The 27,417-nt window shown below is 37.7% G+C and overlaps 4 protein-coding genes and 1 long non-coding RNA gene across 10 annotated transcripts; 2 read left to right on the top strand and 3 right to left on the bottom strand.

Annotated features, from left to right (window-relative positions):
* The first annotated feature begins 421 nt into the window (after positions 1–421).
* LOC127440495 (uncharacterized) lies at positions 422–1,363 on the top strand. Its single transcript, XR_007897140.1, has 2 exons — positions 422–653; positions 932–1,363. It is a non-coding gene; the product is annotated as an uncharacterized LOC127440495 (long non-coding RNA).
* Positions 1,364–4,552: 3,189 nt separating this feature from the next.
* LOC127440485 (uncharacterized) lies at positions 4,553–6,734 on the bottom strand. The gene has a single exon (XM_051697103.1). It carries the CDS (start codon positions 5,774–5,776, stop codon positions 5,027–5,029), a length of 750 nt encoding a protein of 249 aa, XP_051553063.1. The 5' UTR covers positions 5,777–6,734; the 3' UTR covers positions 4,553–5,026.
* A 38-nt stretch (positions 6,735–6,772) lies between these two features.
* On the bottom strand, positions 6,773–15,197 carry LOC127440477 (protein YIPF1-like). Of its 2 annotated transcripts, XM_051697088.1 has the most exons (9): positions 14,929–15,195; positions 14,764–14,816; positions 14,454–14,605; positions 14,286–14,366; positions 13,928–14,015; positions 13,731–13,847; positions 12,193–12,359; positions 11,852–12,034; positions 7,247–8,304 (listed from the first exon to the last, which is right to left on the bottom strand). In XM_051697088.1, exons 2-9 carry the CDS (start codon positions 14,795–14,797, stop codon positions 8,209–8,211), a joined length of 918 nt encoding a protein of 305 aa, XP_051553048.1. In that variant the 5' UTR covers positions 14,798–14,816; positions 14,929–15,195; the 3' UTR covers positions 7,247–8,208. The 2 variants fall into 2 exon arrangements, with proteins under 2 accessions (XP_051553049.1, XP_051553048.1); XM_051697089.1 differs by lacking the exon at positions 13,731–13,847 and having other exon boundaries at positions 6,773–8,304; positions 14,929–15,197.
* Positions 15,198–15,388: 191 nt separating this feature from the next.
* LOC127440492 (leucine-rich repeat-containing protein 42-like) lies at positions 15,389–25,517 on the top strand. Of its 3 annotated transcripts, XM_051697110.1 has the most exons (6): positions 15,928–17,082; positions 18,405–18,460; positions 18,651–18,813; positions 19,188–19,280; positions 20,852–20,965; positions 25,108–25,517. In XM_051697110.1, exons 1-6 carry the CDS (start codon positions 16,858–16,860, stop codon positions 25,138–25,140), a joined length of 684 nt encoding a protein of 227 aa, XP_051553070.1. In that variant the 5' UTR covers positions 15,928–16,857; the 3' UTR covers positions 25,141–25,517. The 3 variants fall into 3 exon arrangements, 1 of the variants encoding a protein (XP_051553070.1); XR_007897137.1 differs by lacking the exons at positions 15,928–17,082; positions 18,405–18,460; positions 25,108–25,517 and adding an exon at positions 15,389–15,798 and having other exon boundaries at positions 18,651–18,782; positions 19,176–19,280; positions 20,852–20,942; XR_007897136.1 differs by lacking the exons at positions 15,928–17,082; positions 18,405–18,460; positions 20,852–20,965; positions 25,108–25,517 and adding exons at positions 15,389–15,798; positions 19,576–20,033 and having other exon boundaries at positions 18,651–18,782; positions 19,176–19,280.
* On the bottom strand, positions 25,432–27,303 carry LOC127440486 (low-density lipoprotein receptor class A domain-containing protein 1-like). Of its 3 annotated transcripts, XM_051697105.1 has the most exons (6): positions 27,079–27,303; positions 26,908–26,935; positions 26,551–26,685; positions 26,270–26,407; positions 26,018–26,146; positions 25,432–25,874 (listed from the first exon to the last, which is right to left on the bottom strand). In XM_051697105.1, exons 1-6 carry the CDS (start codon positions 27,103–27,105, stop codon positions 25,726–25,728), a joined length of 606 nt encoding a protein of 201 aa, XP_051553065.1. In that variant the 5' UTR covers positions 27,106–27,303; the 3' UTR covers positions 25,432–25,725. The 3 variants fall into 3 exon arrangements, with proteins under 3 accessions (XP_051553065.1, XP_051553066.1, XP_051553064.1); XM_051697106.1 differs by lacking the exon at positions 26,018–26,146; XM_051697104.1 differs by having other exon boundaries at positions 26,018–26,407.
* Positions 27,304–27,417: the final 114 nt, after the last annotated feature.

Below are 27,417 nucleotides of genomic sequence, written 5' to 3' on the forward strand. Positions count from 1 at the left end.
AGTAAAATAACATTGAGCTTAAAGGAATAGTTCACCCAAAAATTAAAATTATCTCATTATTTACTCACCCTCATTATATCCCAGGTGTGTATGACTTTCTTTCTTCACTAGAACATATTTGAAGAAAAATAGAAACATTTCTTAGCTCAGTAGGTCTTTATGATGCAAGTGAATGGAGATTTTTCTTTTGAAGGTCCTAAAATCACAGACAGTCAGCATAAACTTCATCCATACGACACCAGCTGTTAAATTAATGTCTTCTAAAGCAATACGATCGCGGTTGGTGCGAAAAAGATAAACATTTAAGTACTTTTTAAAACTCTTGCTTCCGGTCGGCAGCATATGCGCGTGTGACGTAATCACATTGCCATTTGAGACACACGAGTACTGACGCACGTGGGACACACACATGGAAGGGCAGCGCTGTTTACAAGTGAGGAGGAGGAAGGCTGTACAGTATCTTGGTTGATTTTGGTTTAGATCTGTTTTTATCTGTTTCTTTACTCACAATGATGTGTTTGTGTGTTTATCCTGGATGTCTCAACCAAGTGGAGAACGTGAGAGTACCTCGGTATCCATGGCAATGAGAAAGCATCACAAGAGAGACCGCTTGGACTCCACCATCTCCTGAAGCATTGGATTATAGTTAAAAAGTACTTAAATATTGATATTTTTCGCACCAAAAGCAATCATATTGCTTTAGAAGACATCAGTTTAACAGCTGGAGTTGTATTGATGACGTTTATTTTAACTGTGAAGAGAAATTGCCAGCAGCTGGAGTTGTATTGATGACGTTTATTTTAACTGTGAAGAGAAATTGCCATTCACTTGCATGTTAATAATAATTATAATTTTTTTAATAATTTTCTTTATCACATTATACATTTGCACATATACAGTGAAATTCTTCTTTTTTTTTCACATATCCCAGCTAGGCTGGGGTCAGAGTGCAGGGTCAGCCATGATATGGCACCCCTGGAGCAGATAGGGTCAAGGGCCTTGCTCAGGGGCCCAACAGTGGCATCTTGGTGGTGCTGGGGCTTGAACCCCTGACCTTCTGATCAGTAACCCAGAGCCTTAACTGCTGAGCTACCACTGCCCCCACTGTTAAGGACCTACTGAGCTAAGAAATGTTTCTTTTTTTCTTCAAATGTTTTCTGGTGAAGAAAGAAAGTCATACCAAAGTCTTTCTAGCAAGTCAGTCTGCTGCCATCATTGGAAAGCTCTCGGGAGGCTATTTCCAGTCAAGACAGTGCAGCTCCCATCTACTTGAATGGAGAAAGACCAAAATCTCTAAAACGATTGGTCAAGATTACGATCAAAGAATATTTCAAATCAGCAATAAAATCTGACAATACTTGCATCATAAATTGTGATTCTTAACCTCATATTACACTAAAAATGCAATTTTCCTGGCTTGTATAGCTAATACGCATGCACGTTCTAGAGTTGATTGACAGGTGATGTCTGCATCTAAAAGATGATTGGCTCTTTTAACTGTAAGGCGGGACTTCCTTTCTATATCCATTGACCGTTGGGTGCTAGAGCTCCTTGGTTGAGCGTTCCAATTTCTGCCATTCATTATAATAGAAATGGCCCGTCTCCGCTAAATAATCTCTGGTCATACACACCTGGGATATCATGAGGGTGAGTAAATAAGAGAATTTTCATTTTTGGGTCAACTATCCCTTTAACCAGGGCCAGAGATTAAGAGGGCTGGCTTGTGGCAAAAGTTCCTCCAAAAGTGACAGAAATGCTCCTGAAATTCAAATTGTGGGGATAAAAAAATAAAAAGCCCCAGTTTTTTATTTATAACATCTGATATAGTTCTTAATATTGTGTTATAAGCTTATTTATTAGCTATTATCACAGAAAATATGATTTGATGTTGATTTAATTTTATTGGTAGGATGTAATATATATTCTCAGTCTAATTATTAAAATTCAGAACTTATTTAAATTGATTAAATCTAAGTATTTGAATATAAGAATGACAGAATTTTCAATATCAGCCACAACATTAAAACCACGTCTAATATTGTGTAGGTCCCCCTTGTGCTGCCAAAACAGCGCTAACCAGCATCTCAGAGTAGCATTCTGACATGCTTTTCTTCTCACCACAATTGTACAGAGTGGTTATCTGAGGTACCTTAGACTTCAGTTCGATCCAGTCTGGCCATTCTCTATTGACCTCTCTCATCAACAAGGTATTTCCGTCCACAGAACTGCCCCTCACTGGATGTTTTTTGTTTTTGGCACCATTCTGAGTCAATTCTGTTGTGCATGAAAATCAGCAGTTACAGATCAGCAGTTACAGAAATACTCAAACCAGCCCATCTGGCACCAAAAATCATCCATACGATTATCTAATCAGCCAATCGTGTGGCAGCAGTGCAGTGCATAAAATCATGGAGATACGGGCCAGGAGCTTCAGTTAATGTTCACATCAACCATCAGAATGGGAAAAAAATGTGATCTCAGTGATTTGTACCGTGGCATGAATGCTGGTGCCAGATGGGCTGGTTTGAGTATTTCTGTAACTGCTGATCTCCTGATTTTTTTTTATTTTTTATGCACAACAGTCTCTAGAATTTACTCCGAGTGGTGCCAAAAACAAAAAACATCCAGTGAGTGGCAGTTCTGTGGACAGAAATTCTTTGTTAATGAGAGAGGTCAACCGAGAATGGCTAGATGGTTCGAACTGACAAAGTCTATGGCAACTCAGATAACCGCACTGTACTATTGTGTTGTGAAGAAAAGCATCTCAGAATGCTACTGTGAAATGCGGGTTGCCGCTGTTTTGGTGGCACGAGGGGAACCTACAAAATATTAGGCAGGTGGTTTTAATGTTGTGGCTGATTGGTGTATATACAGTTGAAGTCAGAAGTTTACATACACCTTAGCCAAATACATTTAAACTCAGTTTTTCACAATTCCTGACATTTAATCGTAGAAAACATTCCCTGTCTTAGGTCAGTTAGGATCACTACTTTATTTTAAGAATGAGAAATGTCAGAATAATAGTAGAGAGAATTATTTATTTCAGCTTTTATTTCTTTCATCACATTCCCAGTGGGTCAGAAGTTTACATACACTTTGTTAGTATTTGGTAGCATTGCCTTTAAATTGTTTAACTTGGGTCAAACTTTTTGGGTAGCCTTCCACAAGCTTCTCACAGTAAGTTGCTGGAATTTGGGCCCATTCCTCCAGACAGAACTGGTGTAATTGAGTCAGGTTTGTAGGCCTCCTTGCTTGCACATGCTTTTTCAGTTCTGCCTACACATTTTCTATCGTACTGAGGTCCGGGCTTTGTGATGGCCACTCCAATACCTTGACTTTGTTGTCCTTAAGCCATTTTGCCACAACTTTGGAGGTATGCTTGGGGTCATTGTCCATTTGGAAGACCCATTTGCAATGAGTTTTAACTTCCTGGCTGATGACTTGAGATGTTGCTTGAATATATCCACATAATTTTCCTTTCTCATGATGCAATTTATTTTGTGAAGTGCACCAGTCTCTCCTGCAGCAAAACACCACCACAACATGATGCTGCCACCCCCATGCTTCACGGTTGGGATGATGTTCTTCAACTTGCAAGCCTCACCCTTTTTCCTTAAAACATAATGATGGTCATTATGGCCAAACAGTTAAAATTTTGTTTCATAAGACCAGGGGACATTTCTGCAAAAAGTAAGATCTTTGTCCCCATGTGGAATTGCAAACTATAGTCCGGCTTTTTTATGGTGGTTTTGGAGCATTGGCTTCTTCCTTGCTGAGCAGACTTTAAGGTTATTTCGATATAGGACTCATTTTACTGTGGATATAGATACTTGTCTACCTGTTTCCTCCAGAATCTTCAGAAGTTCCTTTGCTGTTGTTCTGGGATAGATTTGCACTTTTCACACCAAACTACATTCATCTCTAGGAGATGGAATGCATTTCCTTCCTGAGCAGTATGATGGCTGCGTGGTCCCATGGTGTTTATAGTTGCGTACTATTGTTTGTACAGATGAACGTGTATCTTCTGGTGTTTGGAAATTGCTCCCAAGGATGAACCAGACTTGTGGAGGTCCACCATTTTTATTTCTTTTGATTTACTCATGATGTCAAGCAAAGAGGCACTGAGTTTGAAGGTAGGCCTTAAAGTACATCCACAGGTACACCTCTAATTGACTCCAATTAGCCTATCAGCAGCTAAATTAGGCTTGACATCATTTTCTGGAATTTTCCAAGCTGCTTAAAGGCACAGTTAACTTAGTGTATGTAAACTAATGACCCACTGGAATAGTGATATAGTCAATTAAAAGTAAAGCAATCTGTCTGTAAACAGTTGTTGGAAAAATTACTCGTGTCATGCACAAAGTAGATGTCCTAAACGACTTGCCAAAACTATAGTTTGCTAATATTAAATCTGTGGAGTGGTTAAAAATTAGTTTTAATGATTTCAACCTAAGTGTATGTAAACTTCTGACTTCAACTGTATATATATCCCTTATAAACATTAAAAATGCCCCTGAAAATTAAATCCAAGGAGAAATTATTGCCCCTATATGTAAAAGTTTATTTCTGACATTGAGCTGAACCCTGAGACTGAGACATACAACTTTTTTAAATTTTAGTAGTTACTACCCTGAGCAAGACATAAATTAGTGACATTTAAATTGAATGAAATACATCGCTTTATTACATGATTATCCAAACCGGAGATGACAAAATCTGAATTAAACTGAATAAATTACATCTATCTTAAAAATATCTTACATATTTTTGTAGACAATAAACTTTAACCTATAGGAGTAATACTTGAAACTACAGACAAAAAAAAATTATTGTGATAAACCTATATTCAATAGTCCTGGCTTGAATCAGGTATCTTAATTATTTATACATACAATAAATATTTATTATATACAACTGATTTATACAAGTATTTATACATGCATAAATATAAATAATTTAGTTATTTAGTAATAATGTAGTTTTAAATCGTTGCTTTGAATCGGCCTCATGTCGACATAAGTCATTTTCAGTTGTGTATTCCTTTCACTTCATTCTGAATCAAAGCAATTTTCTCCCGATGAGTGCCATTTGCTAAGGTGATGCTGCGTCTTTCCAGACTGGTTCTGCTCTTATCAATCTCTCGACGCGTCTTGGTCTCAAATGCATTTGTCGGTAATATCTGAGTGGAACTGATGGACATCTCCGTCTGGACACCTTTATGAATTACAGGCTTTTGTCCAGGTCTCTGAGGAATGGCAGGCAGTGACAGCTGTTCCCTCTGCGCCTTCTTATCTTCCCATAATTTCAGAAGCCGTCGCTGATTGTTTGTCATATCCTTCAGATTTTGCTGGAGTGACTGAACTTGGTCCTCTAGCAGAGTCTTTGAGGTCACGGTGTTGGCCAGTTCTGAAGTCAGTTCATCGATGGTCAAACTTAATTTCCCCGCTTTTTCAACCAGTGAATCGCACTCCTTCTCCTTTTCATGCAACTCGTTGATTATATCCTTGGTGGTTTTACCATGAAATTTTGGACCCGACTCCAAACCAATTTCAGCCCGTAGGACTTTCACCTGTTTGCGCAGCTCCTTGTTGTCCAAAGTCAATTGCTTCAGTTTCTGTTTGAGAGCTTCGGTTGATCTAATTCTAGATTCATATTGTCTCAGTTTTTCCCTCATCAAATTCTCCCGTTGCAAAGCATCGTCTCTTTCCTTTCGGCACTTTTCCAACAGCTTCAGAGTTTCGTACTTAGAGACCTTTTCCACTTTCCCAGCCATCATTCACTTGCAGTCTTAAATGTTATATTGAAAATGCATGATCCTTGTTGAAGGTTGAAGCCTTTTTAAATAAGTTTTCCAGGTGAGGTCAAGTTGGGTAATTCAAATAATGGCAACGGATATCCTCCCATGCATTCAAAAGTGATCCAAAAATGAAGTCTCCTTTCTATTTTTTAATCCACTGTGTCAAGGGATACTGGGCGCCACAGTGACTTGCGAAGATGACATTGCTCCACAGAGGTTTTGGTTAGGCAGCCAGCATCAGTGTAACTCTAAGCTAAGGCTAGAATGACCATTAATTAGGACACACCACACATTGGCACAGTTTCAAGTGACACAAATTTTCGATTTTGTTAATTTGGAAAATGTAGCTAAGCCATTTCATAACGCTGGTGCCAACTTAAAAAAAATAATTTATCTAATTAAAATGAATGTGATGGATAAAGGTTAAAAGTGCACTGCTGATGGCACTCTGAGATACATGAAACGTTGTACTGTATCAGATCCTGACATCAAAGACAAGATAGATTTTATCTAAGACAATATACCTTTGTTCCTTTTATCTTGATGGGGCAGAAAAGGAAATTCTATGATCTCCACCAAAACCATGTGGCTATCACTATCACCATCAATCACTGAGACATTATCTGGGGAAAAAAGCCTTATGCGCTTAGCATATGCTCACCATTACCCATTAGTCTATGTTTGTGTGCATGTAAAAAAACAAAGAAAACTACTAAATATTTATTACAAAGTAATATCTTGAAACACTGTTAACAATTAATTGGTCTAGGCATTGTACAGTATCTACATGTACAGGCACATATCTAGATACAAATCTCTCATAAAATACACAGTGAACACAAGTAATATAGATATATATAAAACAACGCTAAAACAGCACCAACCCACGTATTAGAATAGCATTCTGAGATGTTATTCTTCTCACCACAGTTGTACAGAGCGGTTATCTGAGTTACCATAGACTTTGTCAGTTCGAACCAGTCTGGCCATTCTCTGTTGACCTCTCTCATTAACAAGGCATTTCCATCCACAGAACTGCTGCTCACTGGATGTTTTTTGTTTTTGGCACCATTTTGAGTAAATTTCCTGTTGTGTGTGAAAATCCCAGGAGATCAGCAGTTACAGAAATACTCAAACCAGCCCATCTGGCACCAACAATCATCCATGCGATTATCTAATCAGCCACAGTTCAGTGCATAAAATCATGCAGAAACGGGTTAGGAGCTTCAGTTAATGTTCACATCAACCATCAGAATGGGGAAAAAATTTGATCTCAGTGATTTGGACCGTGGCATGATTGTTGGTGCCAGATGGGCTGGTTTGAGTATTTCTGTAACTGCTGATCTCCTGGGATTTTCATGCACAACAGTCTCTAGAATTTACTCCGCATGAAAACATCCAGTTAGCAGCAGTTCTGTGGACGGGAATGCCTTGTTGATGAGAGAGGTCATTAGAGAATGGCCAGACTGGTTCGAACTGACAAAGTCTACGGTAACTCAAATAACCGCTCTGTACAACTGTAGTGAGAAGAATAACATCTCAGAATGCCATTCTGAGATGTGGGTTGGTGCTGTTTTGGCGGCACGAAGGGGACCTACACAATATTAGGCAGGTGGTTTTAATGTTGTGGCTGATCAGTGTAAATAAAAAAAAAAAAAAAAGCAATGACCACCACAGAAAACGGCAAGATTGTTTAATATTTAAACAATTTCTGCGATCTAGCTTTGGTTTTCAGCATCATTGAAACTAAAGTAGATTATCAGTTTATGTGTGTATTCTTAAACTCATATTTTTCTTTTCATTGTTTTTCGTGATGGCACTGTAGAGTTTTTAATGTTTTAAAACAATTTAAGTGTATGTACACGTTCCAAAGTGGTAGAAACAGGAGAATGACCCTTTTGAAAACCATCTCAAACTCAATTATCACATAAATATTTAAACCACAGCTATATACATATCCTCTACTTAGTAACACTACAGTAACATGTGTCTTTAACTCCAATCAGAAAAAAATCAGTAATGTTGCAACTTGTAGATGACTATCTAGATGTTACCCTGCTCTCCCACATCAAAATTAGATATTTACCTTCACACTTCAAAACAAAGACCTTAAGTAGTGAATTCCAGACAACCCACGAGCCCATTATCAAGATACCTGATTCTCTCTAATAAGGCAAGAAGAGAAGCAGCAATTACAGGAGAATAACAATTGCTTGAGGAGCAGAGATTATGTACAGGAAGTCTTGTCTCAAGTGTTAACATGTTGAAAAATCTTGTCAATTGCAATGTCTTATTTTCACTTCAGCAACTATAATCAAATGACAGCTGAAGTGCTTGCATAGCTATTCAAACATTTTTATGCCATGTCAGTGCCACACCACTGAAGTCCTGTATTTACCCTCAGCTCTATTTCAGTTTGCCTTTGTGGGTGATAAAGTGTTGGTCGTTCTCAGTGACTCATTGTGATCCTCTGATAGATCCGTCACATTTGTACTGAAAAAGTATGCCTGCGAGAGAGAAAAGAGAGAGAGGGCACAAATCATTCAGACTTTGACAGCACTTTTGTTCCTTAAACTCCACAAACATTGCATTCACTAATTAAATGAATGTAATTGATGGCATATGATAGCCATAAGGATATGGTTCTGCTCACATACTGGCATGTTTCCAGGGCAGTCAATGACTATTGCCAGTGTTTCCAAGAACACACCCCTCCACTGGGAAAACACATTTGACACCAACAACTTTGATCCTTTAACGCTGCAGGAAGAACTGCCAATTCTGATAAGCTACAAGCTTGAGTGTTTCAAAGCCCCTGTTGCAGTTTTACAGCACTCAATTGTTGAATATTTCGTCGTCAATTTCAAACTGGAAGCTAAATAAATGAATAAATGCAAACTTTAACATTTTGACAGTTTGATCGTTTCGAGGACTATAGAATGATTCAGTTTGAAACAGTAGATACATGTAAATATTTGTGTAGTAGATACAGTATATGTAGTAGATTAGTAGACACTAATATAATAGATATTTTGTATAAATTGTAAGAGCTGTCAATACAGTGTAAACCCTAATGCTCAAAATAATTAATTGTTTTGAGCAGGGAAACATTAAATCATACAAATTAGTTCAAATAAATTAACCTTGATGTGTATTTAGAACTTTCTCTTTCTTTTGAGTTCACGAAACTTACACCTTTTTAGTAACCTGAATTGTTTAATGTTTTGAGTTTAATGAACTTGTCTCTTTAAATTCACAGGAACTTAAATTTAACTGAAACTGGGAAGGGGATTTTTATTTCCCAGCATGCTTTACATAGCACTCGAAGGGAGAGTAAATGTAAAAATTAAGTGTTATAAAGCGTGTCTTTGTGCGAGATGAATGTAAAGGGAGATTCTTGTTAGTGTTTAATGTTTTGTTGCATTGTTTAGAAGAGTTTCTGTCATGTAAAATTTTTTGGGGGGTTACCATTATGGTGAATAGTGGAGCTTGAGATTAGCTTGAGGTCAGGTACAATATTAGATCGTTCTACACTTTACTGATATACCTGTTGAGCAGTTGCTGCTAATCAAAGCATGGTTTATCCAATTAGCATAAATTCAGCATGCTAACATTCACTGTACTGGTTTGTTCTAACTAGTACTAGCAAGCTAGGTTCCCTCTACTTGACATATTTAAGTTGAGCCTACACAGTGATTTTAAATTCAGCCAAAGAATGACATTTAAAGTTAAGTACCATTAAAATGCATATGTTCGCTTATTCAATATTTCAAGTTAAGAAAAAAATCAACATGCATGAGTACTACAAAATCAAAATCTGACAGTTATGCTTACTTGTAATTTATTAACTTAAAAAAATTGATGTAACCGATTACCTCAAATTTTTTTAGTTCTGCTAACTTATTCGGGTTTACAGTGTAGATTACATTTTTTAATTTAGTTAATTACATGATTTGCAGATTAATTAATCGCATATATCAATATTTGCCTAGAAAGGCTAATTCGAAATAAATAATACATAATAATTCAAGTCAATTTAATTATAATAGCCTATTCTGTAATATAATAAATATAATAATTCAGATATTCACCTTGAATATATTGTATTACTGTAGCAGATGAGAAAAGCATTGATTAGACAGTACAAAAAGTGGCTTTAGTAGTCAATATACTGTTTGTTTTACTCCCATATAATTGAACATAAGCCTGTCACTGGCCTACAGTCCACATCAATCCATTTTGCAGTTGGGTTTGTCAATCTGTCCAAGGTAGACTTAAAGGAATAGTTCACCCAAAAATGAAAATTCTCTCATGATTTATTCACTCTCATGCCATCCCAGATGTGCATGACATTTTTTCTTCTGCAGAACACAAATGAAGATTTTTAGAGGACTATCTCAGCTCTGTTGGTCCAGAGCTGTTGAAGGGGAGAAGGGGGAGAGAGAAGGGGGGGCAGCAAGGTGATTTGCAATTTATCACACGTGGTGATATTCAGGTGAAGATTTCAGCTTTTGTGAGAGAGTTCTATGATGTTGATTCTCGCAGAGTTCTTTGACTTTTACCGGGAATGGCGCCTTTTGGTTGTAGACATCCTGGTGCCAGCCTTACAAATCCCATAAGCAATAAAAGAAATGTGTTTTGCCTGCTCACTCATGTTTTCTTTAAAAATGGTACATATATTACCAGTTCTCTAAGGGTATGTGAACTTTTGAGCACAACTGTATACCTTTAAGGGCTGTTCTCACAGGACACATTCTTGCGTTCCTTCTGCACTATTTTTAATTGTTGGTCTACAGTGCCCTCCACTAATATTGGCACGCTTGGTAAATATGAGCAAAGAAGGCTGTGAAAAAATGTCTTTATTGTTTATCCTTTTGATCTTTCATTCAAAATATTCACAAAAATCTAACCTTTAATTGAAGTAAAAAAAAATAAAATAAAAAATCTCATAATTAAATAAATATTTTCTCCAAAACCCATTTGCCACAACTATTGGCACCCCTAGAAATTCTTATGAGTAAAATATATCTAAAGTATATTCCCATTCATATTTAAAAAAAATAAATAATAATAATACACCTGGGTGACTAGGAACATAAAATTGTTCAGCCATGGCTTCCTGTTTCACAGGAGTATAATAATGAGGTAACACACAGGACAAATTCCCTTAGTCAACCATCACAATTGGTAAGACTAAAGAATATAGTTCTGATGTGTGGCAAAAGGTTGTTGAGCTTCACAAAATGGGAAGTGGCTATAAGAAAATCGCTTAATAGCTAAAATGCTCATTTCCACCATCAGGGCAATAATTAAGAAGTCCCAATCAACTGGAGATGTTACAAATCGGCCTGGAAGAGTACGTGTGTCTATATTGTCTTCACGTATGGTGAGGAGGATGGTTTGAGTGGCCAAAGAATCTCCAAGGATCACAGCTGGAGAATTGCAGAAAATAGTTGGTTCTTGGGGTCAGAAAGTCTCCAAATCTACAATCAGACATCACCTACATCACCACAAGTTGTTTGGGAGGGTTTCAAGAAAAAAGCCTCTGCTCTCATCCAACAACAAACTCAAGCATCTTTAGTTTGCCAGACACTACTGGAACTTCAAATGAGACTGGGTTCTATGGTCAGATAAAACAAAAATAGAGCTTTTTGGCAGCAAACACCAGATATGGATTTGGTGCACACAGAGAGGTAGCCATATGGAAAAGTACCTCCAGCCTACTGTTAAATATAATTTAATAATAATAATTTTTTTTACAGCCTTCTTTGCTCATATTTACCAAGGGTGCCAATATTAGTGGAGGACATTAAAAGTACATATGCATCATACAGGCGCCTTTGGAGCGTCTCACTGAATTTCAGCATATTAAACATCCCGTTTTTAGGATTATGTCAAGTTAAAAATAAACTGAAATTTTGAAAATCGTGTGTCGAGACCCCTGCATTTCATTGTGCTTCATCTAACTGTCAAGAACACTTCCTGTGTGGCTGCGCTGCTTGTGAGGTTTGTTGAGGCTGCATTTATTATGTGTAAAGATTCATAAAAATATACCTTGCAACCAACTGCAAGTAGGATGTGAAGAATCACAATGGTGGACATAATTGCAATGGTAATCCGTGGTTTATCGTCCCTGATGGCCGGCCAGAATGTCATTGCCAGCACAGATCCTGAGAGACACAAAGCTACCACAATGGAGCACCACCTCAACCTTTCACTTGGTATTATCCACAGGATCTGTTTTTCATAAATGCACACAAACAGGTAAATAAGCTGTAACGGCGATGTAATAATAAAGAATGTTGAAAAACAATCCATCAAACTGTGATGCATCATATTTTTGAACTGATGAGATAAATATGCACATATTAATGTATAAAGATTGTATTACTAACCACCGCAGGAATGTAGATGGAGAGGGAGTAACCATAGACACAGACTATCTGCAGGAAGGAATAGGACACCAGGCTTGTGACCTTCCTATTTCGCCATGTGAGAAACCCCCATAGAGCTAATGGTACTAACCATGCATAGCTGTAGATTGCTGAAGCGGCCATGGTTACTTGAAAAACAAGGCAAAAAGAACAATTGAAAAGTTTTAGGTAAGGATTATGGGGTTTGATATTTGCCCTCTTCACAGCATACTAAACTTCTTTTGAATATTAAATGAATCAAATATAATTTACTGATATATGTTAAACTAATATAATGTATTGTATAATTTATTGTAGTATTTCATTACTATTGCACTAGCTTAAAGGAAAAGTTCACCCAAAAATGATCGTTCTCTCATCATTTACTGACCCTTATGCAGTTTAAACATCATAGATGTAAGATGTTTTTATATCCATACATTGCACACCTACTGTTTAGAAAGATTTATTAATTATAATGGAAGTGGTCGCATCGTAGTTTTTTTTTTTTTTTCATTTTGTCATTTCACAATAAGAGTTTTTTTATGTTCTATAAATTTTTATTTTAAAACTATCGCCCGATTAATCGGTTATTGGCCTTTCCTACCACCTTAGTTATTGGTATCGGCAAAATACACTATCGGTATATACAGTATATACTGTATACACTCACCGAGAACTGTATCATGCGATTATGTAATCAGCCAATCATGTGGCAATGGTGCAATGCATAAAATCATTCAGATACAGGTTAGGAGCTTCAGTTAATGTTCACATCAACCATCAGAATGGGGAAAAAATGTGATCTCAGTGATTTGGACCGTGGCATTATTTTTGGTGCCAGACAGTCTGGTTTGAGTATTTCTTTAACTGCTGATCTCCTAAGATTTTCATGTACAACAGTCTCTAGAGTTTACTCAGATAGGGGCCAATAACAAAAAACATCCAGTGAGTGGCAGTTCTGCGGAAGGACCTTGTTGATGAGAGAGGTCAACAGAGAATGGCCAGACTGGTTCGAGCTGACTGAAAGGCTATGGTAACTCAGATAACCCCAGTTGTAGTGAGCAGAATAGCATCTCAGAATGCACAACACTTCAAACCTTGAGGTGGATGGACTACAACAGTGGAAGACCACGTTGAGTTCCACCTCTGTCAGCTAAGAACAGAAAGCTGAGGCTGCAGTGGGCACAGGCTCACCAAAACTGGACAGTTAAAGACTGGAAAAACATAGCCTGGTCTGATGAATCTCAATTTCTGCTGAGGTACACAGATGGTAGACTCACGGCTGCCTCAGCTTTCTGTCTTTTTTCGAGTTTGAAAGTTTTGGACCCTGTTGACTCGCATCATTGATAATACAACTATGAAAATATCTTTGTTTGTGCTTATTTTTTTTCGATCATTATAATGTTTTGGTGAACTATTCTTTTAACAAAACTGGAGTAGTTACATTTTAAATCCTACAAAATGTAGTTTGTTTTTACTGTTTATAACACAAGCTTATTTCAAACAACATTTCTCACCTTTCCTAAAATCTGGCACATATTTGAACTGTGGCTGACCCTTGTTCACGAGAAAACTGGAGATGTTTCCACTAATAGCAATGGCAAATACAAGAGTTGCACAAATCCAGAAAGGTCCTACAACAATAGAGACCAGCACATTCAACCTTTTATAAACTTACTTTTCCTCTATTCAGTTTTATTTTAGTTTAGCTTACCATACAGGTCCGGGTTACTTCGTAAATAGATCTCAACAAAGTTTTTCCCTGGCCAAGGCAGAATTGAGCCAACTATTCTGTCCTTTACCTAAAAGTAAACAGCAGAAGTTTTTTAAGCTTCATCTAAGCCTTGTCTTGATAGCATATTGTTACCATTAGTTTCAACAATCTTTTTACACAACAATTACTTGCACAAGTCATGTTTGGGTCTAAATCGCTAAACTGGGAAAAAACACACACATGACCTGAAACACATACGTTTCTGACATACACAATGAAAGTTTCTGAATGACTTTTTATGTTACCAACCCCTGTAAAGTGAGTGGTGATTGCTATAGAAAATATTCAAGTAGCTTACCTGACCACTGTCCACATCGAATAATGTTTGATAGTACTCAAATGTCCAGAAGGAAGCACTTTTTCTCTGACCCGACAGAAGCTGTATAACAAATAAAAAATGTTTTTACAACAGCAATCCATTGGGGGAAATGAAATGGATACATTTTCTTGAATGTATTCCTCTGACCTCAGTTTTGTCGTCATTGTCCAAATGATCAATCTTTTCCTCTTCAAAGACAGTTCCAGCCCTTCGTTGTTTTCGAGATTTGAGCGGATCATCAGTGGTCACTGTTGTGGCACCTTGGTTACTTTCCATGAAATTTTGATCATCTTCAAATTCTAAAAGCACAAAAAGTTTTTTCTTTTTTTTTTTTCTTTACAACTTTCAAGAGCAACACGCAGATTGCACAATATTCTGATTAACATTTATCTACACTGTTGTTAAACTTGTAAAGTGATTTGCATTAAAATCATGGGTGGTTAATGTAAGTACTCACCTTGAAACTGCAGCTGAAAATCAGTATTCGCCATCACAGATCATCACAGTGCTCTGTAAATGAAGAATTCATTAGAGAAGACTTACAGTAGAAGATACCTTTTAGATAATGATGTCATTATTTTAAGCAGTAAATCATTAAATGTAGGAAACATAAAGGATTTACCACTGTAACTTAAGTATCTTGACTACATTCATGGGACGAGTGAAAATGCTGCACAACCTGTTGACAGTCAGACGACGTCAGCGGATATATTAACTCAGAAAACTGCAGTTAGATTAATCGTCGTAAATTAGTTTGTTTCAGAAGCAGCACTGTCTAATATTACTTTACATGCATGCGCCTTAACCGAAAGATGACATCAAATATTTTTCGGCGTGTCTAGCAGAGAAAGCTTAGCAAAGAAATGTTTACGATTTGAAACTTTGTTTTGAAGGCGTGAACTATAAAACGCGGAAATAGGCGAAACACTATTAACGTAACAAAAGAAAAGTGTTTACTTGTCCTGAAATACATTCTTGTATGCTTTAAAATTGAGTTCAATAAAGATGAAAAATACCTACGTCCTCTTATTCATGAATTATATCAATTTAGATATTTTATATAAATCTTAGTGTCTTTTATTTTGGGATGTACGTGAAGACTGACAGAACAGAAATGTTTTTTTCAACAGCGCGTCGCTTTTAAATGCCTTTACATTTTATTTCTTGACATTTTCGCAAATGCATCCTTAATTTAAAAAGCCAAATCAGTATTTTGGACAAAAGCTGCTCGAGTATACGTGCTGCTGTGTACGGAGCTGGTTAGGATGTACTTAAATGAGGACTGTGGATGTGTCTATGTCCGAGAGAAAGAGAGCTGCGTTGTGTCAGTGCAGATACTCATGCAGCTCCGCCGCAGAGCCACAGACTCTTCAACAGTGACTTCTCATTTAAACTCTGCATTGACGCGTTATCCTCCGCTAGTCACACAAAGAGGAGCGATCACTTCATCTTTACCTACAACAGAGGGCCGCCCGCAGGATTTCATCTGAGGGTACTCACAGAAATCAAATGATGTTACATTTTCTCTTAACAGCTTACAGTTCATTGTGTTGCAGTTGTTTGTATCGTGATAAATACATGTAGTGTGACTAAAATCATAAGAATCGTCATGATTAATTATTTTCATGTATTTAATACAGGAAGTGTTCACAAGATATTTTACCACAGATTTTTACCACCTCTTATATTTACCTGAATTGCTTCAAAATTGTTTATAATAATTTCCAGACACTGCTGGTCCACTGTAATCAAGTATATTTGATATTTTATAAGTGTTGCCCTTTTAGTGTTACATGGCATCCACTCAGTCTGGATTGGTGGCACATGATTTGTGGCCAATGTGTATTTTAATAATAATAATAATAATAATAATATGTATACATTGTATACACTAGAAAGTAACAGTATGAGATTTTCACGATATGATAACGTCATAAAAATACCACGGTATTACATGTGTATTACTAATATTATTTAACAGTTAATATTTAGTTATACAGTTAGTTAAATTTGGACTTTTATCTACTTGTAACTGCTCTACTGCCATTTAATTGTATGCCATGCTGCCAAATATTATTTTTGATTTATTATTTTAAGACTTGTAATGTAATTAAAAAACAAACAAACAACAAACAGCTAACAAAACGGTATAAATAAAATATAATAAAAAATTTCAACTGAAATGTAAAAATACTTGAAAATCAAAGTCAGTTCTGTTCCAAATTTTAGGTCGAGTGGCAAAGTGCTCAGTACCAAAAAATGTCCTCTCTGTATTCGTAAATATCCCAATACTGTTTTACTGAGTGAGAAACAGCTCCAAATGATTCAGTGAGAGAGCGCTCTGAACCAATTGTACCGAATCACGAATCGATTCAGACCGTTTTTCTAGCCCGTTTGGCCAGTTCACTGAAAAGAACCGACTCAAAAGAATTTCTCATTCGCAAATTGGGCATTGTTAATTCTTTTAAACAGCCAACAGAAATACGGGACACATTGCATGATTGGTGAAATATTTGGAGAGTAAATATTTCTCAGGTCAGTCGGAGCGCTCATGGTACGCACAGTGCATACTGCTGTACAGCTGCAGGCGCCACTGGTCTGCGGTACTCTTGTGAAATCATTATTTGACATATCTTTGCAGTTCATTGCTGATAATATTGGTCATGTGGATTCACTGGCCGGTTTCCCTGAGCAAATGGCTGTTAAGTTGTTTTCGGCCGCTGAAGAGAGACACAGATTCATTGACCCACATACTGCACACCGAGCACTGCACACTGTAAAAAATGGCTGTAAATTTACGGCCAAATTCCTACAGCAATCTACTGTGATTCTTAAATACAGTAGTTTGCTGTTAAAAATGTTGCATTCTGGGAGATCAAGAGCAGGCTCACTGTGAAGTGACTCGTTTTACGGTAAATAGCTGCTCTGTGCAAGGCATTAGGGGAATATGAACATTTAAAATCATGATATCATGCCCCCCCCATGAAAATTTAAGTTTGTGCCACATGCTTAGTGTTCATGATGTTTCTGACCAACACCTCTGTTCTTTATCATCTCACATCAGCCTTTACTTGTCTGTCTAATGAGAAAAAACCAAACAAAACAACAACAATCTGTACACAGTAAAATAACAGTATAGCACTGCATTGTGGGTTATAATGGTGAAATACCCATAAGCCTTTGTGCTTGAATTAGTATGTATGCTTTGGCAAATGCATTGGAGCTACAAAAAAAAAAAAAAAAAAAAAAAAAAAAAGAAAAGAAAAAAATACGCATACAAAATTATTTATTCAGACTTAATAGAAGTCTTAGTTTAATTTGTGTTGTTGTTTTGTTATCAATAGTTGTGTTTTGTTTGAAGTCACCATTACGGTGATTAGTGATCTCTTGAGCTGGCACCTTGGACCTTCTTTATTATTATAATATTATGTTCTTCCAGCCAATCAATTTACATTTAGGTAAAAGACAAGTTGTTGCACTGTGCTACTTGGAAGACAAAACCTAAGGGTAGCCTGAATGTCTGATCCTACCTTGCAAATGGCACTATATGTGGCAATAGTGATGCATTACACATAAAAGCAAAAATAACAAAGAATTTTTCAGCAAAATTATATCAGCAAATTGAGTGTTTGATGTTTCTGATGAACTTACAGCATAACTCGAGTTTGATGAAGTTACAGCATAACTTGAGTTGTTATCAAGACACACAGATATCAACTCTCAGCATACAAAACGAAACAGTGGTGACAATTAACAAACATACTTTTACGTAAATAAGAGCTGAACATTAAAATCCAAGTAACTTAGACTACAACAAAAACAATGTCAAAATAAACCAGTACATATGAAAAAAATCGAAGTAATTTCTTCATGCCGCAGTGCATGCTGGGAACATAGCTGTTAATTTCATCAACAGTATATAGTATGTAATTTGACAGCTATATGCTGCTAAATTACAGTTGTATACTGTAGCTGTAAAAACAGTATATAGCTGTTAATTCAGCAACAGCAAGACACCATTAATTTTACAGTAACATGCTGGCAACCCTGCTGCCAGTTCTTTACCATTTTTTGACGGGAAAATCTTTAAGAGTGCAGGTTTTCTGTGAGGCCTGTGGAGAACTTGTGCTGAAATCCATGTGTTTGAGAAATAGGTGAGAAGTGTCAAATGAACACAACCATGAATGATTCCTCCAGAAAGTATTTCCAAACCTATCTGCCTTCGTATACAGTATTGCTTATGTCTGTGTATGATGCCTAAAATGCTCTCTGAGTATGCCTATTTGCTAGCACATTCTGTATATAGCCTATATATTGTATTTTGTATGTGTGTTGTCTTCTCAGGTATCTTTTGATATCTGAAAGAATGGACGAGATCCGAATGTTTCAGAGTCTGGAGAGCCTTGACCTCAATGGATGCAGATTAGGCAACAACCACGACATTTTTAAATACATAACCTCTGAGGCCCTGTCTAGGTATGGACAACAGATCATTCTTAAAGGGATAGTTCAACCAAAAATGAAAATTCTCTCATCTTTTACTCACCCTCATGCCACCCCAGATGTGTGACTTTCTTCCTTCTGCTGAACACAAATATTTTTAGAAGAATATCTCAGCTCTGTTGGCCCATTCAGTGTGAGTGAATGGTGACAAGAACTTTGAAGCTCCAAAAAGCATATAAATGCAGCACGACTCGGTTGGTTAAATCCATATCTTCAGAAGTGAAGTTTTCATTTTTGGGTGAACTGTCCCTTTAAACAGTGCAAGAAAAGAGTCACATGGTTGCTAGTTTTACAATTTGTACTACTTTGGAATAAGTGTGATCACAGATATCATTAATGCATTTTTTTTTTTTTTAAATCTGGTAGTCTTGTGAAGAGGGGGCAAACTGCCTTTCTGATGCAGGCCTGCAGAGACTGACAGCACCAGTCAGATTGATGAAGAAAGGTCTAGAAAACCTGCAGATCTCTCTGGTAGGCTTATAGCAAATATTCTTATAGTCAACTCTAAATTACATTAAAATATTCTTTATGAATTATTTTCCATCCATAACCAGGTAGAAAGTATTTTTTATGCAAATTTACTTGTCTACTATCATTTTTACTTCTTATTTCAAAACAGAGAATCCTATCACAGAGAAAGGACTTGGCTATCTAACATGCTTTCAAATGCTATAGAAACTAGACATACACTATACTGCCAAAAGTATTCGCTCATCTGCCTTTAGACGCATATGAACTTAAGTGACATCCCATTCTTAATCCATAGGGTTTAATATGACGTTGGCCCACCCTTTGCAGCTATAACAGCTTCAACTCTTCTGGGAAGGCTTTCCACAAGGTTTAGGAGTGTGTTTATGGGAATTTCTGACCATTCTTCCAGAAGCGCATTTGTGAGGTCAGACACTGATGTTGAACGAGAAGGCCTGGCTCGCAGTCTTCGCTCTAATTCATCCCAAAGGTGCTCTATCGGGTTGAGGTCAGGACTCTGTGCAGGCCAGTCAAGTTCTTCCACACCAAACTCGCTCATCCATGTCTTTATGGACCTTGCTTTGTGCACTGGTGCACAGTCATGTTGGAACAGGAAGGGGCCATCCCCAAACTGTTCCCACAAAGTTGGGAGCATGGAATTGTCCAAAATCTCTTGGTATGCTGAAGCATTCAGATTTCCTTTCACTGGAACTAAGGGGCCAAGCCCAGCTCCTGAAAAACAACCCCACACCATAATCCCCCTCCACCAAATTTCACAGTTAGCGCAATGCAGTCAGACAAGTACCGTTCTCCTGGCAACCGCCAAACCCAGACTCGTCCATCAGATTGCCAGATGGAGAAGCGTGATTTGTCACTCCAGAGAACACGTCTCCACTGCTCTAGAGTCCAGTGGCGGCGTGCTTTACACCACTGCATCCGACGCTTTGCATTGCACTTGGTGATGTATGGCTTGGATGCAGCTGCTCGGCCATGAAACCCATTCCATGAAGCTCTCTGTGCACTGTTCTTGAGCTAATCTGAAGGCCACATGAACTTTGGAGGTCTGTAGCGATTGACTCTGCAGAAAGTTGGCGACCTCTGCGCACTATGCGCCTCAGCATCCGCTGACCCCGCTCTGTCATTTTACGTGGCCTACCACTTCGTGGCTGAGTTGCTGTCATTCCCAATCGCTTCCACTTTGTTATAATACCACTGAGAGTTGACTGTGGAATATTTAGTAGCGAGGAAATTTCATGACTGGACTTGTTGCACAGGTGGCATCCTATCACAGTACCACGCTGGAATTCACTGAGCTCCTGAGAGCGGCCCATTCTTTCACAAATGTTTGTAGAAGCAGTCTGCATGCCTAGGTGCTTCATTTTATACACCTGTGGCCATGAAAGTGATTGGAACACCTGAATTCAATTATTTGGATGGGTGAGCGAATACTTTTGGCAATATAGTGTATCTAGGACAGATGTGAAGGTAATTAAAGAGAAAACAAACAAGCTTCATTAACTTTGTAGTGGCTGCTGAAGTTTAAATCGAGGACATAATATTAACAATTTTTGTAGGTGAATTTGTCATTGAAAGGATTCTTCAGAAATAAGATTAATCTGATCCGCTCAGAGACACCTCTGAAGGTGTTTACTCACTCTGACTGCAAAACAGAGGGCTGGGCTGAACAGGTAACAGATACACAAAATGTTTTATGGTATCTGTCATAGATTTTATGTTCCTATGTAACATATGTGATGATGCCCTTTTAGAGTTTTTATACTGATACTATATATACATATATAGAGTTTTGATACTTTACAACTTATTTAAAATTGTCAATGAGGTTATAAACCAATGGGAAATTGGAGCTGCAGAATTACCAAAGAAAGACAACAAGCCAAGAAGAAATGCTCTCAGGTTCTGTGAGTTTATCCATTTTATATATAAACTCAGCAAAAAAGAAATGTCCTCTCACTTTCAACTGCTTTTATTTTCAGCAAACTTAACACGTGTCAATTTTTGTATGATTATAAAAATATTCAACAACTTAGACAAACTGAACAAGTTTCACAGACATGTGACTAACAGAAATGTAATAATGTGTCCCTGAACAAAAGGGGGGTCAATATCAAAAGTAACAGTCAGTATCTGGTGTGGCCACCAGCTGCATTAAGTTCTGCAGTGCATCTCCTCCTCATGGACTGCACCATATTTGCCAGTTCTTGCTGTGAGATGTTACCCCACTCTTCCACCAAGGCACTTGCAAGTTCCCAGACATTTCTGGGGGGAATGGCCCTAACCTTCACCCTCCAATCCAACAGGTCCCAGACGTGCTCAATGGGATTGAGATCTGGGCTCTTCGCTGGCCATGGCAGAACACTGACATTCCTGTCTTGCAGGAAATCACGCACAGAACGAGCAGTATGGCTGGTGGCATTGTCATGCTGGAGGGTCATGTCAGGATGAGCCTGCAGGAAGGGTACCACATGAGGGAGGAGGATGTCTTCCCTGTAACGCACAGCGTTGAGATTGCCTGCAAAGACAACAAGCTCAGTCCAATGATGCTGTGACACACCGCCCCAGACCATGATAACCCTCCACCTCCAAATCGATTCCGCTCCGGAGTACAGGCCTCGGTGTAATGCTCATTCCTTCGAGAATAAATGCGAGTCTGACCATCACCCCTGGTGAGACAAAACCGTGACTCATCAGCGAAGAGCACTTTTTGCCCTTCCTGTCTGGTCCAGTGAAGGAGGGTTTATGCCTTACAACAGGCCTACAAGCCCTCAGTCCAGCCTCTCTCAGCCTATTGCGGACAGTCTGAGCACTGATGGAGGGATTGTGCGTTACTGGTGTAACTCGGACAGTTGTTGTTGCCATCCTGTACCTGTCCCGCAGATGTGATATTCGGATGTACCGATCCTGTGCAGATGTTGTTACACGTGGTCTGCCACTGCAAGGATGATCAGCTGTCCTTCCTGTCTCCCTGTAGCGCTGTCTTAGGCGTCTCACAGTACGGACATTGCAATTTATTGCCCTGGCCACATCTGCAGTCCTCATGCCTCCATGCAGAATGCCTAAGGCACGTTCACGCGGATGAGCAGGGACCCTGGGCAGCTTTCTTTTGGTGATTTTCAGAGTCAGTAGAAAGGTCTCTTTAGTGTCCTAAGTTTTTAACTGTGACCTTAATTGCCTACCGTCTGTAAGTTGTTAGTGTCTTAATGACCGTTCCACAGGTGCATGTTCATTAATTGATTATGGTTCATTGAAAAAGCATGGAAAACATTGTTTAAACCCTTTACAATAAATATCTGTAAAGTTATTTGGATTTTTACAAAATTATCTTTAAAATACAGTGTCCTGAAAAAGGGACGTTTTTGCTGAGTTTACATGTTCAAACTGACACAGATTCTGAAAATAATATTTATTACAGAATGATTAATTTAGTGGCCTGATGTTGTAACTCCAACACCTTTTCTATCATTATGTGCATTGTGTCTATATTAAAGGTGCACGCAATAATTTTCTCATTAAAAAAGTTTTACTCCTAAAGAAATAAATTGTAATTTTGAAACTTGTATAAAATCATGACCACACATGAGATAAAGAGTTCAGTCATATCAGTAACATTTTTGAAAGCTCTTTTATTCTACAGTTGAAGTCAGAAGTTTACATACACTTAGGTTGAAGTCATTAAAACTAATTTTTTTAACCACTCCACAGATTTAATATTAGCAAACTATAGTTTTGGCAAATCATTTAAGACATCTACGTTGTGCATGACATGAGTAATTTTCCAACAATTGTTTACAGACAGTTTGTTTTACTTTTAATTGACTATATCACAATTCCAGTGGGTCAGAAGTTTACTTACACTAAGTTAACAGTGCCTTTAAGCAGCTTTGAAATTTCTAGAAAATTATGTCAAGCCTTTAAACAATTAGCTTCTGATAGGAGGTGTACTGAATTGGAGGTGTACCTGTGGTTGTATTTTAAGGCCTACCTTCAAACTCATTGCCATTTTGCTTGACATCATGGGAAAATCAAAAGAAATCAGCCAAGACCTCAGAAAAAAAGGTGGACCTCCACAAGTCTGGTTCATCCTTGGGAGCAATTTCCAAATGCCTGAAGGTACCACGTTCATCTGTACGCAAGTATAAACACCATGGGACCACGCAGCCATCATACCGCTAGGAAGGAGAAGCATTCTGTCTCCTAGAGATGAATGTAGTTTGGTGTGAAATGTGCAAATCAATCCCAGAACAACAGCAAAAGACCTTGTGAAGATGCTGGAGGAAACAGGTAGACAAGTATCTATATCCACAAGTATCTATATCCACAGTAAAACGAGTCCTATATCGACATAACCTGAAAGGCTACTCAGCAAGGAAGAAGCCACTGCTCCAAAACCACCATAAAAAAGCCAGACTACATTTAGCAAGTGGGGACAAAGATCTTACTTTTTGGAGAAATGTCCTCTGGTCTAATGACACAAAATGTAACTGTTTGGCCATAAGGACCATTGTTATGTTTAGAGGAAAAAGGGTCAGGCTTGCAAGCCAAAGAACACCATCCCAACCATGCAGCAAGGGGGTGGCAGCATCATGTTGTGGGGGTGCTTTGCTGCAGGAGGGACTGGTGCACTTCACAAAATAGATGGCATCATAAGGAAGGAAAATTGTGTGGATATATTGAAGCTCAAGACATCAGCCAGGAAGTTAAAGCTCAGTCACAAATGCTTCTTCCAAACAGCAAAGTCAAGGTATTGGTGTGGCCATCACAAAGCCCTGACTTCAGTCTGATAGAAAATTTGTGGACAGAACTGAACAAGCGTGTGCGAGCAAGGAGGCCTACAAACCTGACTCAGTTACACCAGTTATGTCTCGAGGAATGGGCCAAAATTCCAGCAACTTATTGTGAGAAGCTTGTGGAAGGCTACCCAAAATGTTTGACCCAAGTTAAACAATTTAAAGGCAATGCTACCAAATACTAACAAAGTGCATGTAAACTTCTGACCCACTGGGAATGTGATGAAAGAAATAAAAGCTGAAATAAATAATTCTCTCTACTATTATTCTGATATTTCACATTCTTAAAATAAAGTAGTGATCCTAACTGACCTAAGACAGGAAATGTTTTCTACGATTAAATGTCAGGAATTGTGAAAAACTGAGTTTTAATGTATTTGGCTAAGGTGTATGTAAACTTCTGACTTCAACTGTACATGGGGCAGGGGCACCCTCATGGGGGCAGCCATGTTAGAATCACATACCAGCTGAATACTACTCACTTAATCTCAGTAGCTGCCCTGTTATTGGACACTTTCACTCATTGATAAAAGTAATCATGGCTGATTGTGAACAGTGAATTTTTACAATGGCATCTGTAACTGAAAAGTATTGATTTTGAATGATGCTGCACCCACACCACTAGGTGTCACTGTAAGTCCAAGATGACTTACAAAAAGTGTCTGAGTGCGCCTTTAATTTTAATAGAATTGTTCAGGTTCAATACAAGTTAAGCTCTTCAACAGCATTTGTTGCATAATGTTGAATACAAACATAAAAAAAAAAATAAAAAAAAGCAAAACTCAGTTACAGTACTGCAGCGAATGGAAGTTTATAGGGCCAGTCCATAAGCATTAAAATGCACACCATTTCAAAAATGTACACGTTAACATGATTTTAGTATGGTAAAATCAGGGATTTACTGGCTTTATGGCATTTACCAGATTACAGAGTTAACCTGTTTTATGTTGTTGTGACAACAAAGTTGTAAAATTGGATATAACTTTACAGACAAGGTTAGTGAATATTATTTTGTTTTTTAGATGGAAGGGAAAAGTTTGTTCGAGAGACATTAAACTCCTTGTCTGGGACAAGTGGCACCACAAGTAAAGACAAAGTTGTGCCAATTCACTTATATAAGCATGATCTCTGTGGCATGATTTCATCAGAAGAACACATCGCACATTCCCCAACAGTGGGAGCTGTACAGAAGGGTAAGAAGAGGAGACTATCAACAGAGGAAGAGCAAAGTATAGCTCCTCTCACAAAGCGCCAATCTGTGTCCGCTCTATCTGCAGAGGATTTAGATCTGTTAAATAGTTACTGAGTGGCAACAAAGTTTACTTAGCCAACAATGCATTCCTCTGTGAGGGAAGTGACTCTGAAATGCTTTTATTTTGATTCTTGTAAATAAAAAAAATAAAAAAAACAGTTCATTTGAACTTTTGTACTATTATCTGTCATTGCCTCATTCATTGGCAGCCAAACATGGGCATGTTTATACAAAATACTTCACTTGAAAATGGACAAAGTGCAATATGAATCTAAGTTGTGTCTAAGACACAAGAATTTTTTTCATACACAACAGTGAAAATGGTAAAATGGAAAATACACATTCTGACTTGTACACAGGACAATGCATTTTGAGGAATGTCTGTATTTTAGTCTTTGATGCAGATGTATTCATCAGACCAGTCAAAACAGTGCTGTCTACCATCCCGACAAAGACTTTGGGGTATACACTCACAGTATTGAAAGAGCACAGGGATGCAGGCCCACCACTCTGCTCCACAGGAAGGGCAGCTTGTGTCTATCCAGAAGCACAGAATTAGTAGACAGTGTATAAATCTTAACAGGACAGAACGATCAATTACTGGGCATTATCACCATGATTAAATGCTTTGCGGACATGTGACATGTTGCAAATTAGTATTATATATAATAAAGACTTACAAATTCCAGTTTCATCCGAGCAGTCTCCACAATCATTAATAAAGTTACATTTTTTGTCAATGAAGATCCAAAAGCGTGGATTGCCACAACGTAAGATAATGTTACTTGGAAGGTTGTTTGGTAGATCATCTAAAATAAAAATGGCCCGCTTTGCATGAATCCATTGTGAAACACTGAACATTGAATTTATAGTAGTATACAGTATGTATGGATTTTCACATGCCTCTGTTGTTAAAATAGAATGAAGCTTACTACATATGAGCTTGTCCTCATCTGTTCCACTGGGACAGTTGGGAGCTCCGTTACAGAGGTCAGAAGGTGGGATGCAGGTTACTCTGTCATCACACAAAAATCCGGACCCATTTTGTGGCGTCCTACAATCTCGATTTACTGTCTCAAAAAAATAAAAAAAATAAAACAGAAGAAAAAATAAAAATACAAAATAACAATAGTCTGAGACTAAAATTGCAGATTCTTCTTTTGACAGTCTTTTAGAAAAAATGTTAGTGGATTACACACAATAAATGACATACTTGGAGGTGGCTCAGGGATGGCAAAAACCAAGACTAGCACCACTGCACTAAAGATCATACAAGACAAAAGGATCCCAGAGATACATGCAGCTCTTCTAGTGCAACATCTACAGCTGCAGCACTCACCATAACAATCTGATGAAAAACACTCCCATTACATCAAACTCTTTAAGCAGAAAGTATTGTCATTTTCACTGAAATCAATGTACACAATATTACAAGGGCAAAATGTCTGTGTAAAAAAACAGCTGTCCACATAAAAATGAATGAGAACATAATTAAGCTTGATGAATGTTCAAATGAATATTTGTTCATACAAAAAGGAACTTAAAGTCCAGAAAGAAAAGTACATCTTACCTTCCTCTTGAGTTTCACTTTTCTCGAACTGTCTCAGATTGAAAAGTGACAATCAATAACCTCAGTAGAAATCCAATCATTACTACTGAATCCAAGATATCCCCAATATACTGTATATATTCCCAATTTGCAGTTTGAAGTGTTATGTAGCCTCAATTATAATTTGCTTACCTGAGGACATGTCCTGTTGGGTTTCATATTTATTTGGATAAAGTTGAATCATAGCTCTAGTTAATCTGATTTACAAAATACACTTCTTGAATCAAACATCATTCAAAAAATATGGTGTCTTCAGAACTCTATATAAATGGTCAGAAGTGTGTTTCAAGCCAGTAACTTAGTAACGACATCAGCACTTGTACATAACAGCTTTGTTGCCAGCACTGACATGCCCACACAAATAGAAATTATGACAGTATTGACATTTCCAAACAAATAACTAACCACAAACACTGCACTGCTGCAAAAACACGGGCTACTTCAATCTGATCTTGATTAGTAGAAATAAAG

The sequence above is a fragment of the Myxocyprinus asiaticus genome, chromosome 5 (assembly GCF_019703515.2).
Source record: "Myxocyprinus asiaticus isolate MX2 ecotype Aquarium Trade chromosome 5, UBuf_Myxa_2, whole genome shotgun sequence".
NCBI lineage: Eukaryota > Metazoa > Chordata > Actinopteri > Cypriniformes > Catostomidae > Myxocyprinus > Myxocyprinus asiaticus.

Bases quoted from the DNA above. Each gene is read 5' to 3' on its own strand.
- LOC127440485 (XM_051697103.1), bottom strand. From the start codon at position 5,776: ATGATGGCTGGGAAAGTGGAAAAGGTCTCTAAGTACGAAACTCTGAAG.
- LOC127440477 (XM_051697088.1), bottom strand. From the start codon at position 14,797: ATGGCGAATACTGATTTTCAGCTGCAGTTTCAAG. The intron at 14,016-14,285 runs GTAAGCTACTTG...GTTTACTTTTAG, and splicing joins TCGATGTGGACAGTGGTCAG to GTAAAGGACAGAATAGTTGG. The intron at 12,035-12,192 runs GTTAGTAATACA...TATGAAAAACAG, and splicing joins CCATCTACATTCCTGCGGTG to ATCCTGTGGATAATACCAAG.
- LOC127440492 (XM_051697110.1), top strand. From the start codon at position 16,858: ATGGTACGCACAGTGCATACTGCTGTACAGCTGCAGGCGCCACTGGTC. The intron at 18,461-18,650 runs GTGAGAAGTGTC...TTGTCTTCTCAG, and splicing joins TCCATGTGTTTGAGAAATAG to GTATCTTTTGATATCTGAAA. The intron at 20,966-25,107 runs GTAACAGATACA...TTTGTTTTTTAG, and splicing joins CAGAGGGCTGGGCTGAACAG to ATGGAAGGGAAAAGTTTGTT.
- LOC127440486 (XM_051697104.1), bottom strand. From the start codon at position 27,105: ATGAAACCCAACAGGACATGTCCTCAG. The intron at 26,936-27,078 runs GTAAGCAAATTA...AATCTGAGACAG, and splicing joins CCAACAGGACATGTCCTCAG to TTCGAGAAAAGTGAAACTCA. The intron at 26,408-26,550 runs GTATGTCATTTA...TTTTTGAGACAG, and splicing joins CATCCCTGAGCCACCTCCAA to TAAATCGAGATTGTAGGACG.